Here is an 18,600-nt window from a genome sequence, read left to right as displayed (position 1 = left end):
TCAACGCAAGATTATATTTTAATTGATTGATTGGTGATTGACAATTGTTTAAAATTGATGTGTTATTCCCTAAAAAAATCATGTATTATAAAATATAACGATAACATCAATCATATTTATATATTTTTTTTGTAGTTTTAATACAAAATTTTCAACAAATACCATATTCACATGTTAAATATGAATAGGATGTAAATTACGAGACATTACATTGTATATTTATTCTAAATTTAAATATTAGATTCATAACAACAAAACACTTGAAAGTTGTGTTAGATTTTATAATTTTTTTCATCAAACGATCTTACTTCTAAGTTATGTTTGGATAGATGAAAAATGATGGAGTGGAATGGAATGAAATGTTAACTAATTGACTCTATTGTTTGGATTTGCAAAAAAACGAATTGAGTGGCATGGAGCATAATGAAACACATTTCATCTCATTCCATTCAATCCTCGTGTTTTCCTTTCTCTCAATTTGGGGTGTAAACATTGGAATTGAGTTCCATAATTAAAGTAACAATAAAAGCTATTTGTTGTGATTTTTCAAAATGTGATGCGCATTCAAATACATATTTTGATACAAAATACATAGGTATCTTGAGTTTAAAAATAACAATATTTCTTCAAATTACACTCCTTAACTAAAATTGAATAAAGAAACAACATCAATGATAATAAATGTGTGAGGACTCATGTATCCGAACATCTCTTTATTTGAACATAATTTTCCTTCTTCAACAATGACAAACGTAAACATATATGAACATTGAACGTAAAGATTAAGTATTATAACATAAACGTTAATAATACGAATAAGAACACGTAATTTTTTTTCTAACTCAACGTAACAACAATATAGTCGAAACTTCCGGTTACAAACTAAGTCAACAACACAAAAGCATTAGTATAGATGTAGTTTAAATTTTGAATGATCGATTTTTGGTTTATTATGACTTAAATGTGTTATATGCAATATGATTTATATATTTTAGTTTTTTTTTTATGGCAGCCACCCCAAACTTTTTTGTTCGGCTCCGCCACCGAATTCAGCGGATCCATCTCCTATTGTAGATCATTTCCATCAGTTTGGTTACTCTACATGGTTTGCAAAATCTAGATGCTCGCTTATGTGTTTGATTTGGTTTGCTACTACATGGGTTATATGGAAGGAAATGAACGAAAAAAATTTCGTGGTAAACAAAGTTCTCTTGCACAACTTCGGAAAACGTAAAGTTTCTTCCCTTTTGGTGGTTTAAAGCTAATGTTGCGGTTTTTCATTATAGTTTTCATAATCGGTGCCAAAACCCTTTCTTATGTGCGGGTATTTGGCTGATTTTGCTACTTGTTATTAAACTCGTGTATTTTAGGCTATCTTCGAATGTACACCTTATACCGGGAAGATAGTCATATGTTATATATATCATTTTGATTTTTTTAAAATTGCTACGATCAAATATGTAGAATTTTTTTTTATTATTTTAGAAAAAATTATTCATCACCAAAAGTCAAATAAAATGATGAATCGAAATAACATTCAAATGTATTAAAGTTTGAAAGATCAACAAAGGCATGCCATTTCATCAACCGATACTTTTTACATTGATATGACATCCCACAAAATCAACGCAAGATTATATTTTAATTGATTGATTGGTGATTGACAATTGTTTAAAATTGATGTGTTATTCCCTAAAAAAAATCATGTATTATAAAATATAACGATAACATCAATCATATTTATATATTTTTTTGTAGTTTTAATACAAAATTTTCAACAAATACCATATTCACATGTTAAATATGAATAGGATGTAAATTACGAGACATTACATTGTATATTTATTCTAAATTTAAATATTAGATTCATAACAACAAAACACTTGAAAGTTGTGTTAGATTTTATAATTTTTTTCATCAAACGATCTTACTTCTAAGTTATGTTTGGATAGATGAAAAATGATGGAGTGGAATGGAATGAAATGTTAACTAATTGACTCTATTGTTTGGATTTGCAAAAAAACGAATTGAGTGGCATGGAGCATAATGGAACACATTTCATCTCATTCCATTCAATCCTCGTGTTTTCCTTTCTCTCAATTTGGGGTGTAAACATTGGAATTGAGTTCCATAATTAAAGTAACAATAAAAGCTATTTGTTGTGATTTTTCAAAATGTGATGCGCATTCAAATACATATTTTGATACAAAATACATAGGTATCTTGAGTTTAAAAATAACAATATTTCTTCAAATTACACTCCTTAACTAAAATTGAATAAAGAAACAACATCAATGATAATAAATGTGTGAGGACTCATGTATCCGAACATCTCTTTATTTGAACATAATTTTCCTTCTTCAACAATGACAAACGTAAACATATATGAACATTGAACGTAAAGATTAAGTATTATAACATAAACGTTAATAATACGAATAAGAACACGTAATTTTTTTTCTAACTCAACGTAACAACAATATAGTCGAAACTTCCGGTTACAAACTAAGTCAAGAACACAAAAGCGCAAACTACCAAAGAACCGACAAAGTTTACAATACATAATATGAAGAAAATCATCCAAACTTAATTGTGGAAAATAAAACATAAGGTTCAACAATTAAATTGTCATTAATTGTATCCACACATTAAATATGGATAAGATGCAAAATGACATTTTCGAAAATTAAAATGAATTATAGTCCACCTCCAACTAATTGGAACAATCCCACAACTCTCCGGTCCCACACTTCTTCTGTACTAACTATCCTTTTTTCTTTTCTTTTTTATTTTATTTTATTTTTCTCTTCAATTCTTCTTCTTTTTATTTATCATTATTAAGTTAGTGATCGATCTCCCCAAGCCATTACCATCACCAAAATATAATGTGTAGATTCATCAATTTCCTTAAGATGGATTAGATTTATGGTTGAAGGTGATGAATTTGATACATGAGTGTTAGTTTTAATTTTGAGTTAGATGACGGTGGTGGTGTTAATTCTAGATTTAAGAGTTTGATTATGAAGTTTTTGTTGAAGTTGGAATGATGAATTTTTTAAAGAAAAAATTGGGGTTTTTTTTTAAGATGATGAAGGTTGTATGAAGATGAAAATGGGGAAGAAGATGAAGAAAATAAAATAAAATAAATTAGATTTTGATGATACACACGTTAGATCCGATAGACCTCCTTTATCCAACAACCTCTTTTATTAAGGGACTAAAATTAACAAAGGACCAAATTGACTCACGGAAACAAAAGTAAAGGATCGCAATGCAAATTTGAATGGTTATGTGACCAATTTAAAAAAAAACAGAGAATTAAGTTAAGAGATCGGATGTTCAATTAAGCCATTTATCATTGACAAAATATTTTCCCGTATATCTTTTATTAATGAGTAACATATTAAAAATATAGTCATTTCTACTTAATGGACACCCTACATTTTTTCCAACATATAAAAAAATCATCACCATTAAATTCACACACCATTCAATTTTTAAAATTTGAATCAATGAGTTCTTGATTAACAGGTTGAACCATTGGCTCACTTACGGAACTATATGACTAAATCATATTGAATCAAATGATTCATTCGTAAGACTCAATCTTTTTTTTTAATCTTTTTTAACAATATTTATTTGTATAAATTTGAATTGAACCATAGGATACAATGACTACCATCTAAAATTGATTTACACCAATGTTATATTTGGATAAGTGTTGTTCGGGTCAATACCATGTCCCAATGCATCTTAACCGCTTAATGATTAAAGCTACTACATACAACTTCGCGTTGCTATAATTTTAAATGTGAGTTTGGGTAAAAGAGACGGAAATCAAAACAAACACTAAGGCCAATGCTATAGTTAAAGGAAAATACTCACATAGTTATTAAAAAGTAATTTATTTATTTTGGTTTTTCGGTGAACAAAAAGACAAGGTAAAACTAACCGTTGTTTAGTACAAAAATGAAATACATAAAAAAGTAAAAAATTAATCTAAAAATTAAAGTAGAAACACTATAAAAAAAAATCAACGTTATTAAAACTCGTAAATAAGTGTAGCAAAAACCTAATAGAGGAGTAATTCTTGCATACAAACAAAAAAGAACAATTTGAATCAAATTAATAATCATCAAATTATTCTCGCCTTTATCGGAAAAAGAGATACCTTGTACTCTCGCAATCACATTTATAAACAAAAATAAATAAATTTTTAGGTTTATTGAATAATAAACATTAAACATATCTTGTCAAATTTATTGACCAGATACATTAGTTATTCAATGAACCTAAAAATTGTTTTATTCATATAAAAATGTTTAGAGGGTATACTATTTGAATTTAAAAGATCAATGATTCTTTAAATGTTAAATTTTAATAACTGGTTTGGATTGAAAAAGTGATGCCTTGGACAAATGATGCCTAAACCCTAATCCCCGTCCCTAAACCCTAAATGTTCAAAGAATACATGAGGAAAAAAAGTTAATGCAAAGTTGCCAACTCTATGGTAGTCGATGCTCCTTGATTCCTCGTTCTCGGACCAACGTTGTACATCATCAAGTGTTTTCTAGATAGATTGAGATCCAAATAAAAATATATTGTGAGGAAGTTGATTCGAAGTTTTAAACAATCAAATAAGTCCTATGGTGTTGTAATTGTGAGGAACAAGACAAGCTTGTTTTGGCCGAAGACCGAGGAACATAAAGAGAGGGGAAGTGATGTAGGTTTGATTTAGTGTTGGTGGACTATGATAAGATTTGTGGAACCATCTAATCTAAGGGTGGAAAAAATTGGTCCACGTTGGACCAATTTTTGCATGGGTCCAAATTATACGGAACTCGTGGGAAGATATAGCAAGTGGATGCATTAAAAAGACAATACCATTTTAATCCAACACAATAGTAAAAAAAAATAAATTAATTTTAGTGTTTACATAGTTTGAATCAAAATTAATTTTAAAGTGTAATGATTAAGTTATCCTTTTAATTTTTAGTGTTTACATAGTTTGAATCAAAATTAATTTTAAAGTGTAATGATTCTTTTTTGGTGGTGTATGAGGTTCGAACCTCGACCTTTGCATATTTTATGCATTGTCCTTACCAACCGAGTTAAGCTCACGGGGACATTTAAAGAAACATTCAAATCAAACACAATAGTAAAAAAAAACAAAAAAACCATCAAATGAAATCTTTTTCCTCTCTCTTGTCTGCGCGTCCCTTCCATTTTTCCGTAACATTCTTTAACAGCATAAAACACTTAACCAAACAAACACTTAGTTAAATATTTTTGGATTAGAAAATCTCCCATGACATACTAATATCGTTTTCCAAATTAGCTTTTCATGTAGGCAATTCTAAAATTTACCAACAATTAACTCCTAATTTTATTTATTTTTGGATAAAACCTTCCTTAGTAACCATCTTTTTATAATTGAACTTTAATTACCTTTTAGTCAAACTCGAATTAGTGGAGACCGTTCTTTAGAATTGAAGGATTAAATTATTATGTTTTGGTCAAGGCCTAGTGACCGAATTCACACATATTACGTGTGGAGAAGTGAGGAATCGGTGCTTCAACCCCGTACTATGCACATAATGTCTCGATAGTTACAAATTGAACTACGCTATTTTTTTTTTGACACAAAATTGAACTACACTTATGAATCAAAAGTATTTATTTATTTATTTTAGATATAATTTTTTTTGGGTACATATCTTATAATACATTGTTTCCATTTTTTTTTATATATACATCATTATAGTGATTTTTTAAAAAACATTTTTATAGTGATTTTTTTCAACAAAAACATGTAGGGATGACAATGGGTATACCCTATGGGTAGGGTACTACAGTTGACCTTCCCCATACCCACATTTGTAAAAAATACTCGTACTCGTGCTCGTACCCTTGTGGGCAATAACTTTAGTGTCATTCCCCATACCCTATAGGTACTTAAGTGTCCATACCGCATCCATTACCAAGACTTCAAATATGAAAAGACAATAAAAACATCACAATTGAAATAAAACTATGGTCCAAATTTTTTAAAATTAGCTCATAAAATGTTACAAATCGTAGTATTTAGTCAAATAGATAACATCCAAAATATCCCAAAAAAATTGTACATCGGCATGATGAAGTTGTTATTGTATTAAGAAGATTTTTGGTTTAGGTTTAGGTTTAGGCTCAAATATCTGAATAAATAAATTAATCATACACCAAAAGTAAATAAATTAGGGTTAATTATGTTTCTAGTCCCTATAAAATAGCGACCTTGTAAGTTTAGTCCCTACTTAATTTTAATAGCATTTTTAGTCCCTATAAAAAAAAATTACTTATAATTTTAGTCCCTGCTAAAACAAAGTTTGATTAATTATCCTTAAACTCTTAAATTTTTGAACGATTTTTTTGAGACAAGATTAGAACACTATGAAAGCTTCGTTTACTAAAATTTAGAATTTTCTCGACATGAAATGAATTAAATATGTTAAAACGACAAAAGTTAAAGATAAAAAGTAATAAAATCTCGGATGTAGAAATCAAATTTTGCGATAATTTTTTGCGGACGAACTTTTAGTAATGTTCTAAACATGTATGCAAAAAATTGTTCAAAAATTTAAGAGTTTAAGCATAAATTAAACAAATTTGAATTGAGTAGGGACTAATACTCGGTGCGGAAAAACAAAATTAGGGACTAAAAATGCTATTAAAATTAAGTAGGGACTAAACTTACAAGGTCGCTATTTTATAGGGACTAGAAACATAATTAACCCAATAAATTATTTATGATATTATATAAATAATATGTATATGCGGGGTTGCGGGGATGGGCGGTATAGTACCCTTACCCATTTAAATTTGCGGGTATTATCGTAACACGTGCTCGTACCTATAAAAGTAGGGTTTTATTCTAAGGTATTTTTGCGGGTCACTTAAAAACGCATTCTTGATGAATTTATGTTGTGTCTTCACCGATTTTTGAATTTGAAGGGAAAGGATAATCCAACAATAAAAAAGCAACTTCTATTTCAAAATTTATTTTCTAGTTTTTTAAAATTGTAAAAGAGTATAACGTGTCCGATTTATTCATTCTGTGACATGATTATGGATTGGCTATAAAGAGAATTTTTTTGATATTGTTCTTGGCACAATTGATGTTCCAAGAGACGTAACGCCGAAGAAAAAAGAGTGTACACTATATGACACTCAAGTAAAGAGGTTCTTATATAGCTCCTATAACATCAAAATGGATTATTTTTTTATTAATGTCAAAACCCATGTTCAATCAAACCAAGGATATGATGTTAGCATCGAATATTAGTTTGCTAATATCTATTCAATGTTTTACCTTCTTTGAAATTGCTTCTCCAACATAGAGGAGCACTTAAGACTTTTTTCCTCCCTTTTTTCCATTTTAGACCGTAAATACACCATTGATAAAGTTATTTTGTGTTAGAAACTCCAAAGTTGGAAACTAATTAATATTATTATTTTTGTCTCTAATTTCTGCTGGGTATCAAAAGTACCGTTATTTTGTTCATTTATCAAATAATATCCTTCCTCTCTCGCCCAAGTCTAAGCATTTTAGATCCTTTTTGCATACAAATTTTTGTCATAAGAATAATTGGTTTATGTATAATTTTATTGAAGTTACTTTTTGGTAGTTTATGGCAGTTTAGTCTCTTAAAAGGAATTTATTATTATTATTTTTTGAAAGTAATCTGAACATTATTAATTCAAAATATCATGAAGATACACCCCTAAAGCTTCTGGGGGAATCTCTTCTAACCAGACTCTATCTGGGCTAGAATGAGCCAATTGGGCCATAGTATGAGCCATGTTATTACATTTCCTAGAGATAAAAGCTAACTTGACAGCTGTCAAAATGCCATTGCAAGTTGCGGATTGCATGTATAATCTCTCCTAAATATGATCTATCTTCATTCTTCTCATTGTAAACCAAACGAAACACTTTCTCACTATCCACTTCAAAAGTCATTTTTCTGAAACCACATTCAACGGCAAAACGAAGTGTGAGAAGAAGAGCATAAGCTTCCACTATCATTACATCTTCAGATCCTCGCGTCCTCCAAGTAGCAGCAGAAAGAACCAAGCCTTGAGCATCACGAATAATCGCACCTAATCCCCACCAACCGGAAACTTGAAGGTTCGCGTCACTGTTAGCTTTGAAAGTCCCAGCTTACGGCGGTATCCAGCGGCAGAGACGCACCGGTCGGGAAAGATGCTGTCCAGGATGATGTTGCATGTTAAGATTCAGATCTGGAGAGTTAGCTTGAATGAAGTCACTAACGCATCTACTTGAACGCTGAATAATGTCTTCCTCAGGTACGAATTTCCCTTCATAAATGCTCTGATTACGAGCTTGCCAAATATTACAAACAACGGAAGCTATTTGAATAAGAACTTCCTCTTTTAAATTAATAATAGAATAAGTAAGCCAGTCCTTGAAATCTGAAATCGGTTGTTCCAAGATTTTGAGGTTAAGAGTCGAACCAATGCTTACAGGAAGAGAGTCAAAATTAAGATACATAATGCAGATTTTTTTAGCAATGTAAAATCTTGTATAAGAATAGACTACACTAAATCATGTCTTTCAATATAAAACATTCAATGCCTTGATCAATCTATGAGTGTTATTGGGTTATGTAACACTACAATATATAATAGAAAGGGAAAAAAGGTGAAATTATTATTAGTAAGAAAAAGTAATGATGTCAAACTTTGGTTAGTCACTGACTTAGATATAACTTCTGGTATGATTTAGGTATGAAAATATTAAAAACAACCTTATGATTTGCTAGTTTTACTGACTTACTTGTATTTTGGTTTGTAATTGGATATTTGAGAGGCATCGAAAAATTGATTTAATCTTCAATTTCTTTTAATAAATCTGTAGAATGAAAATAATGGTAGGTGGAAAACTGAGTTACTCACTGTATGCATTTCATACTTCTAATATTTTTTTTGTTGATGAAATGCATTTCTTTATGCTTGATTCAAATTAGGTTATGTAGTTAGGGTTGAATTTTATACTTAACTAATTGGCTTGTGAACCTCTAGGATATATCTGGGTGAGTGGCTTCCAGGGTTTGTAAGCTTGGAAACATATTGGAATGTCTTCACAAGCTTATCATGCCATCTCGCTTTGCTAGGAAGATCACCATTTTGTCCATTGTGTCATTCATGATGTGTGTGTGTGGCAGGAGGATATGGTCTTAGCTAGCTAGTTCATTGTGTTTTCCTAAACTGTAAGTACCATACAATATTTTAATAGTCATTAGCTGTTCGTTAGTGCATTGTAGCTTGCAATACAACACCATTTGTATATAAATATGACATGCAAACTCTTGTTCAATCAATAAATTCACGTGCCAGATCTGATTACCACATGCCAGATCAGATTGTTTTGGTAGATGCGCTTGCCATTCATGAAGAGTTTTTTGACCCCGACAATTTAATGGAAGTACTTTCATGAGGTAAAAATCTTGTTGTGTTATTTTCAATTACTTTTGGCTAAAAACATTTACAATTTTTTACCATGAGTATTTCTAAATTTTGTTTTGTGAAACTTTTAGCAGGTTATCAAATACGAATGAAGACAAATAATGAGACAAAGTTCAAGAGGGTGGGTGTTTTTGTGGAAGTAGTCCTTGCGAGTAGCTATCAAGATACTGCCATTGAACTTGGAAATGAATTAGTATGTATTAATGATAATGATTTACCCTCATATTAAGTTTTTTTCTCTCTTCTTTGTTGCAATATTCTTGAAGAAAGTTTTTTTTTTGTTTTTTTTTTGATGTGGGAGAAATGGTTAAACTTACTATGACATGTTGAATATTCTAATTCCTTTGTAAATTTCAGTTGGGTGAATTCCTTGTGTTCAAAGTAACCATTTTTCATGTCAAACCTTTTACTTTTCTTTTTTGCATTAATATGCGTATCTAAGTTGTACTTGATTTAAGTAGAAATTGTTTTATCAATTGAGATTTTTTGGTCTTCAAGAAAATTACAAAGACAAATAGAACTTGTGAATAACTTGATATGCTTTTTGATTTGTTTTGATATATGGCTTTGTGCTACTTTTGTTTTTTTAAAAGTCTTGTTAATACTGTACTTTGTTTCGCTCTTGGCTTTGTGCTGCTTGTATTACAAAGATAAGTAAGATGGTAACGTCATAAGTTATAATTGCTTGTTGAAAAATTAATTTTATTTTAGATAAATATTTAGTAACATCGTTTAAATCATAATTTCTGGAGACATCTTATGGCTGATACTACTTTCTTAATCTATAAAAATTTGCGGGTGATCATGTTGCTGTTGACATGCTTGCTTACATGCTTGCCTGGCTGCTATCTAAACACTTTGAGAAACTGTCAAAGTGTTTGGTTATGGGCTGCTGTCCAAATACACAGTATCACTGTAAGTAAAAAAATGAAAACAATTGTGTAAAACTTGATCTTTTGTTTAGATAAACAAAATACTGGCTTTCCTCTTTTGAGTTCTCTCTCATTCATTCACTTTATCATTCAACTTTAAGTTGTTCTTAAGAATTTAAAGAAAGTTTATTATTTTTAGCTTGAATATGGTTTTTGATTGTTTTATGGAGAACATGATAATGCATGTCATGTTTTTGCACTGAATAATATACGCATACACGAACGCACACATGCATATTTAGCCATATAACTCTGTTTTGCACTAAGAATGTTATGAATGATGAGTCTTTGCATAAGACAATTACAAAGTATAATTAGAAATATAATTATTAAGAGATAAAATAGAGGTAACTCTCAATGTAGAAAAGATGGTAGAGTATTGTCTTAGGTGATTTGGTTATTCGGGGGAGGAAACTTGTAGGAAAAAAGATAAATGTGAAATCAATCACCAAGAGAGAGTTAACAGTATCTGTCCAAAAAAGATGTTATACCTTAAACTTGTCAATTTAGAGAGGATCTATCATATGCCTTCATAATACGGGCTTCCATCTGCATAAATGAATAGGATGATAACTGAAATTTGATGTATATTTGAAATCTGATGAATAGCTTTGAATATGCAAAAATCAGAAAATGAAGATGTTAAATAGGTTAAATAGTATAGTTAGATGTAGTAAGCAATCTCACCAATACTTTCATTTTTTTAAGTTGTAGAAAGAGCAAGTCATTTCATGGCAAGATCTCATATCTAATCTTTCATGGTACCTGCAGGACAATCAAGCAATTGAAAATGTATAGTAAAAATTTCATTGTAGGAGCAATTGAATCAATAGTTATAACATATACATGTGCAACAATATAAGTGTAGATATAGCTCTTTATGAGTAATTTTTGTTCTCTACAGATTTAGTTATAACATATTTTTATGAATAAAGTATTTAAGTGGAAGTTTTCTTCTTTATTGGACAGATTGCATAGAAAAAGAATGCTTTAAAGAAAGAAAATGATCAAGAAGAGATGAAAGGATTCATAATCTTTGGAATGGAATAGAGAAATTGACCACAAATGTCATAGTTGGGTATATGCTCTGCTGTGTACTTTGATAAGTTCAATGTTATGAAAGACATAAGCTTGTATTTTTTAATAATCTTGTTCAAACCTTGCCTAACTTGGATTTTGATTAATTCATTGTATTGTAATATATTTTGCAATATATCACTGCTTATGTTTATTGATGAAAATATGCTGCTCTAAGATTTTGCAAGCTTGGATATTATTAAAATCACTTCTTAAGTTTAGAATCATATGTTAATGGTTATGCTAGTAAAATTTTCTATGTAACCTTTGGTTTATTTGGATGCCTGATGTCTTTTATCTCTATGCATAAATATATTCATTTCATTATCAATCACTTTCTCTGTTTACCTTCCTACAAAGTCCTTTATAGTGCAGTATAAAAGCTTATTGGACAACCATGCACTGCTTGTAGTTGAGGGAGAACTTGAAAGGAAAATGGAAGATTATTAAACCATGAGAGTGCTAAACTGCATAACTGACATGAGGTAATAAAAGTACCAATTTGGTATATTTTTAGTGAAGTTTTAGTTTTATTTTGAGTTTACATCCATAGATCATATTTAAATTTCATTCTGAAAGATTTCATGATGCAAGATTAAGTTGACATGATCTAAGATTAATGTTACATGATGTTGAAAGATTTCAGTTTGAATCTTGTGTAGGGACTTGGGTAAAATTTCTTTTTCAGCCCACTCAATCCTGCTGATTACTTAATCATTAGAAAACACTGATAAGTTGCCCAAATTGTTTATTGGTAGTAATAAAGAAACACATTTTAGCAACATAATAAAGAAACACAATGCAAAACATTTGGAACATAATACTTTTACTTTTAAGCCCCAACGCACAATACTCACATTTCTAGCACTTCAAACCCTCTTTAGAAGTGCCTTCTTACTGATACAATGCTGAAATTTTACAATGATATAGGAGATTGTGGTAAAGATAACAAAGGATTACATAAAGGAGAGAATATGGCATAAAGGAGAGAAGAAAGCACCTGTTATTTATGGGAAGAAAGCACCTGAAATTTGATGAGTAGCTCTTCCTGTTTAGAGTTCACCACTTGCATGATCAAGGTAATCATATACTCACCCAACATATCATATGATCCTTTTGTCCAATTCAATTTACTGCTATGGTAAATTGCTTACAAAGCATGAGATAATGCCACAAACATGCTTCCAAACTTCAATTATGTAGAACTTTTTGTTAAACTACATTTACACCTTGGTTGCATAAAAATTAAAAGTTTCAATTTTTCTTTCACACTAATCATATATCCTTTCAAAATAAATTTTAAACTTATGTGAAATATTCTAATTGTTGTGTTGTTTTGGTGTAACTTCAACTTGCTGCTATGGAATCCTACGGATTGGAGACAAAGAGGCAAGAAATTACATGGATAATGCTATTGAATATACAAATGGAGAATGACATAAATAAATATGAATGAATCTTACATATCTTGTATAGAATTGGACGTCCCAATGAGAAAAGTTGTTGGTTTTATACTCTATTGTACCACCTGTATCATCAATTTTAGATCATGTAAATTTTGTCAAACTGCTAGCAAACTATGAAGGGCTTCAGCTGGATGGCATGATAAGGGTTCAAGTAGGATGGAGATGCAATTGAATGAATTGTCAAGAATAAATAATTAAAATTTCTCGGGCTTTATATGGAGAAGGTAAGGGAATTGAATTGCAATGATTACATTTTTGTTTTTTACGGGGAAGGTTAATCTGGCTTAACATAGAAAGGCTTTATACGAGGGATATAAGTCTAATTTTTAAACTCCACACCTTCTGCCCTCTGCCGCCTTCTGACAATCCACACAGGCTGATCATCCACTTGGTGAGAAGTGCAGATCACCTGGTCTTAAATGGCCAAATCAAGAATTAAAAATATTAATTAGGTGTACTTACCTATTCTTAGAAATAATGATGGGTTATTAAGCGGGCCACTCCCTATTAAAAACTTTAAACAAAAAAATTAACTCTAAATTGTCCACAAAATGCCACATCAGCGAAACAGTTGCTTTGAAATAGCTCCATTTATATAAGGGTTTTGATTTAAAATAAATAAATTTTTATAAAAAAATTATGGAATCATTACTTTATAAAAAATAACGTCTTATATTTACTAGTTGTAGATTTCTTAACCATTTGCCCCGAAGGCACCGATTAGCAATACCCTAACTTTTTTAATAATTTTTTACCATTAATGGAATGACATTAATGCTTAACATGTGCTATATGGGCACAAGTTAGCATGACCCTAAAAAAATCGAAAATAGATACACTCCGGTCACAAATATAAGCAAAAATTTACTTTTTAGATTCATTCAATAAATGATGTATGTGGTCTATTTAATAGTCCACATACATCATTTATTGAATGAACCTAAAAAGTGAATTTTTGCTTATATTTGCGACCGGAGGGTGTACATGAGATACAAGAACTCGGTCGGTTTACGGTTACTACTAGGTGCCCTTTGAACATCCTAGGCCGACCATTACTACCCACGGGAAACGAGAAAACACTCACCCGACAACCCGTACAAATCCACAAATCCACTCGAATGTCAATTTTTGCACTCGATTTTCTGTTTCGGGCGGGCTACGGGTTTTTATCCACCCCTACTTCACATTCGTTCTTGGCTTTAAAATTGGTTTTTAAAGGACCAAGACAAATGATTTAATAGAAATTATAATTGTAATAAATAATACTAGTAAATATAAGTTTGCATACTGTCGTAGACATAATGATAATTGCGCCTTCGGTTGTGGCCGTAGTAGTTGCAGTAACCTCGACACCACAATTATGGTGTACAATTATGACTTTAAACAACACAAAACAATGGTGAAATTACATTCAAACAAAAACTACAACCTTGCTTAAAAGCTTTGGCGTAGAACACAAGAGTTTACAACTCAACACACGATCCTAAACATGTATCACAAACGATACAAGAAAGGCTCACAATAAAGGTACTAAACTTGCATCAACATGATACAAGAATAGAGCACATGAAGACTCAAAACACTAAAAGCTAAACTTTTTGGAATGACGACTTGAATGATCAATTAGGTCTTGATGTCTTCCTTTTATACCGAAGCAAAGACAGTCAAATATTCTTGTTGGGCTTCGTAACAAAACAGATCGTCCAAATTGATCCGCAACCGCAAAACAGAATCGAGACAAATTAGGAACGTCCAAAACAACTTCAAATATTTCCTAAAATATAATTACTACTTTAGGAATATTCCACAACTGATCATGTAAAGATATGCGCGTTGCTTGGTCAATAAGATAAGGAAATATGATTTCCTTAAATAATATTAGGTGCGCGTACATAACAGTGCATGATACAAGGCACACTCAACCGTGCCGGGATGTTGGAAAATCGTATCCAACATCTTACATATATGCTCGAAACATGTTGGAACCTAGTATCCAACAACACATACATGAATATTTGTTTTAGCAACAATGCAGCCAATACAAATACCCAACACATTTTGTCCAACTATTTTAAATAGTTATTGTCAATTTTTATCATTTATTGCTGCTTTAAGTTAATTTTTATGTATTGGCTAATTTTCATATTATTTTGTTTTTAGTCTCTACGACACTTGCAATTTGTAAGTTAATTTTTTAAAATTTTGTTTAATTTTAGTCCTTAATTTTTGTTATAGAGATTAAATCCAAGACCGAAAACACTTTTTTTTTGTAAAATTTTAAAAAATCGAGACAAAAATTGAATAAATTTTGTTTAAGGGCTAAACCTAAAAAATTACTATAATTTATAGGACTAAAAAAATATTTTATCCTTAAATTTAATATGTTGGTTTTAAAATATTTTATTTTTTGTTTATAGTTGGCCCCCGCACAAATTTTTTACTAGCTTCACTGCCGCATGTCTCATTGAACTCTTCTCTGATTAGTTCCTCACACCCTTGATCCAGTTCCTTAATTCACATATATAACTTATATTATATATAAATAACACTACTCTACAACTAATATTAATTGTTTCTACAAATTAGAATTGAATAAATAAAATGCTAGGAAGAAAGAAATATATACAGTACACGATTTAATGATGAATCGTGCCTAAGACATTTCGAATCGCTAGATTTAACCGAGTTGGAATACGATCTAATAAAAGAGTCCAAGAGAAACCCACAACTTTTAACGGAGTCGGGCTTTTCCAAATCAACCAAAACACTCTTTTCTCCAATATATTCAACTTCCATATAAAATATCACCTTCTCAAGAACCTTGTAAGCGTAACTAACCGTGTACTCATTGTTGTCAAAATCCCGACTTAAATCCTAAAATCTAGGATTTTGCGACTTTCTTCACCTTCGAGGACTCAAATCCATGGTAAAATCCCAAAATAAGTAAAATCCATCGATTTTGATTGCGATTTTACGATTTCATACAAAATTGCGGGATTTTAAATGGTTTTGAAGAATTTTGTCCATTTTTTTAGTCATTTATGTATAAGTATTTTGTGGACTTTAAACCGAGTAATTTATGATTATATACAATTTATATCATATATTTAACATTATTTTTGTTTTGGTAAAATCCATCGATTTTGGTTGCGATTTTACAATTTCTTGTATCGATTCTACAAAAGTGGTTAAAATCCTTCGATTTTAATTGCAATTTTACGAGTGGCGATTTTGCTATTCCCTTTCGACCTAAAGTAAAGTCCCGATTTTGACATCCTTGCGTGTACTCGCCATCCTCCTCCGGTCTCCAAATCCACTTATCATCCACCTCGACACCTCTAAAACCATTATTTGTAGCCAAAAGATTTTCAATTTGATCACACTCCCACACAAACAGACTTCTCCTCCATGTTAACCGCCACATCCCTCCGCCTCCGCCATTCTTCCAAATTTTCCCAACCTTAGCCTTCTTTTGACTTGGAAGAAGAAAAAGCCTTGGAAACAATGTAAAGAGTGGCATATTTCCCACCCAAATATCCTTCCAAAAGTTAGTTTGGCGATCATTCTCTACTTTCCTTACCACATTGTCATTTAACCAATTTTCTCCCACCACCTTCTCTAAATTCATTAAATCCTTCCACCACCTATAAGCAAACCAAGGCCAATTGCTTTCCCATTCTTCCACCAAACTACCCACACTCTCCCCATACTTATCTTGGAGCACCTTTTTCCACAAAGGAAAATGTTGTTGAATCAACCTCCGCCTCCATTTTGTTAAAAGGCTAATATTAACCATTTAAGTCTTTCGCACCCAAACCCCATTCATATACTATATTCTTACTATATGTATGTATCTAAACAACTATTATGAAATAAATGCTTTAAGCCTTTTACCATAAAAAAATATCATAAGAAAACTTGTAAAAATGATTATTTTATTTTGAAAAATGATTTTTATTAGAAAAGAAGGATTTGAGCATAAAAAGAGAGGTTAGACTTCTTGTGAAAAAAAAAAGGTTTAGAGTTCACCATTTTTGAGTTATTTTGCAAAGTGAGCATCCTCACTAACTTTTCCCCAATATTTGAATTTATTCATTTTAGTGAAAAGAGTTCAAAACTCGTACGTGTTCGAGATGGATATGCCGGGAATGAAATCTGATGATATCAAGGTTGAAGTTGAAGATGATAATGTGGTTGTGATAACCGGCGAGAGGAAGAGGAACGAAGGTGGTGGCGTCAAGTACTTGAACATGGAGCAGAGAAGAAGGTTTGGGAAGTTCACTGGAAGGTTTCTTCTTCCTCAAGATGCTAATGCGGAAGCTGTTTCGGCTGCTTGTCAAGATGGGGTGCTTACTGTTACTGCTCTCAAGAAATTGCCTCCACCTCAGAACCCTAACAAGCCTAGAAGAACTATTGAGGTTGTTAAGATTGCTTGAATGAAACCCTATTTTGATTAGTGATGATGTTAGTTGTTTTCTTTTATGTTTTGGGTTCCATTTTAACAATTAGGTATTTGATTGATGCAGAACAAGTTACTGGTAGTTTTGATTTTTTAAGCAGTGGTTATGTTTCTTTGGTTTTGATTTGTGATGATATGGTAGTTTTATTTGCATTATTAATATATATCTAGCACTTTTATTATGAAGGCGTGTCCAAGTATACGACATGCATCGATGTCTAATTTTCTAATAGATGTGATTATACCATCACTTTTATCTTCTAAAATTATTACATGTGTTTATTTGTTCATACCGTGTTTGCGTTGGTGCTTCATTCATGCTATATAACGGGGTTGGTTTACAAATAGGATGGAGAAAAATCTGGGCGTGAAATTTTAGATTGGTGGTCTAATTCCAATTGTTGTCTTTCGTTTGTGCCTTTTATCATCTTATTGTTGGTTTATCATTGTCCTAAAGAAATGAAAACTAATCCCCCATCACATTTATAAGCAAGAAACTCTTTTAAATTCATTAAATACCCTAATGTATTTGATATAAATAATAGACCAAATATGTTAAGTATCTAGTGAACCTAAAAAATAGTTTTTGCTTATAAATGTGACTAGAAAGAGTACATGTTATACAATATATATGTGTGTTGTATTGTATAACATTATGACTTCTGAAGAAATCTTATTTAGTTGCATGTGCGTCTTTAGAATTGCGGTCGTAGTATTGTTGTTGCAGTAACCTCGACACCACAATTATGGTGTATATTCGATCAGGTTGATCAAATGCTTTCAACCATGTTCTTTCGAATCTTCTCGCCAAAAATTAAAATTCATTATCCTAAATCCTACTTTGTTTAGGATCTAAAGAAATTTTTTACCTTTAAATATCCCTAAACTCTATATTTCAAGCACCTCCCAATCAATATTTACATAGCAAATTGAGCCTATGCTATAGTCGATAAATAGTGTAGTAGCGTGGTAGTACCACTATATAGCTTGTGAAAATTTAAAATCATTTCACAACGCAACCTCATCAGCAACCCCAAATTAAAACTATGGGGGGATGTGGACTGTGGATTGAACCCCTCGGATTAGTCGGTCATTGGACTCTATGCCGAGTTATAAAAATAAAAAACATGGGTGGGAT

At 31.0% G+C, this 18,600-nt stretch overlaps 1 protein-coding gene and 2 long non-coding RNA genes across 28 annotated transcripts; 2 read left to right on the top strand and 1 right to left on the bottom strand.

Moving 5' to 3' along the window:
* Window positions 1–7,677: 7,677 nt before the first annotated feature.
* LOC146914065 (uncharacterized) lies at window positions 7,678–12,670 on the bottom strand. Of its 4 annotated transcripts, XR_015013871.1 has the most exons (6): window positions 12,538–12,670; window positions 11,886–12,445; window positions 11,148–11,225; window positions 10,952–11,009; window positions 8,840–8,914; window positions 7,678–8,475 (listed from the first exon to the last, which is right to left on the bottom strand). It is a non-coding gene; the product is annotated as an uncharacterized LOC146914065 (long non-coding RNA). The 4 variants fall into 4 exon arrangements; XR_015013870.1 differs by lacking the exons at window positions 7,678–8,475; window positions 8,840–8,914 and adding an exon at window positions 10,070–10,441; XR_015013872.1 differs by lacking the exons at window positions 7,678–8,475; window positions 8,840–8,914 and adding an exon at window positions 10,070–10,420.
* On the top strand, window positions 7,960–13,049 carry LOC146914064 (uncharacterized). 23 transcript variants are annotated; one of them, XR_015013859.1, is made up of 8 exons: window positions 7,960–8,349; window positions 9,085–9,272; window positions 9,425–9,500; window positions 9,603–9,721; window positions 11,430–11,538; window positions 11,913–12,022; window positions 12,468–12,616; window positions 12,919–13,049. It is a non-coding gene; the product is annotated as an uncharacterized LOC146914064 (long non-coding RNA). The 23 variants fall into 23 exon arrangements; XR_015013858.1 differs by having other exon boundaries at window positions 9,600–9,721; XR_015013869.1 differs by having other exon boundaries at window positions 9,420–9,500; window positions 11,950–12,022.
* Window positions 13,050–17,136: 4,087 nt separating this feature from the next.
* On the top strand, window positions 17,137–17,439 carry LOC146914063 (17.3 kDa class II heat shock protein-like). The gene has a single exon (XM_085720993.1). The coding sequence runs from the start codon at window positions 17,137–17,139 to the stop codon at window positions 17,437–17,439; it is 303 nt and encodes a 100-aa protein (XP_085577119.1).
* The last annotated feature ends 1,161 nt before the right edge of the window (window positions 17,440–18,600 follow it).

This window comes from Medicago sativa, chromosome 6 (genome assembly GCF_051527215.1).
Source record: "Medicago sativa cultivar Bolivia chromosome 6, Bolivia_mono, whole genome shotgun sequence".
NCBI lineage: Eukaryota > Viridiplantae > Streptophyta > Magnoliopsida > Fabales > Fabaceae > Medicago > Medicago sativa.
Note: the sequence above shows the minus strand (reverse complement) of the source record. Positions and strands in the feature narration are given on the sequence as shown.

Bases quoted from the DNA above. Each gene is read 5' to 3' on its own strand.
- LOC146914063 (XM_085720993.1), top strand. From the start codon at position 17,137: ATGGATATGCCGGGAATGAAATCTGATGATATCAAGGTTGAAGTTGAA.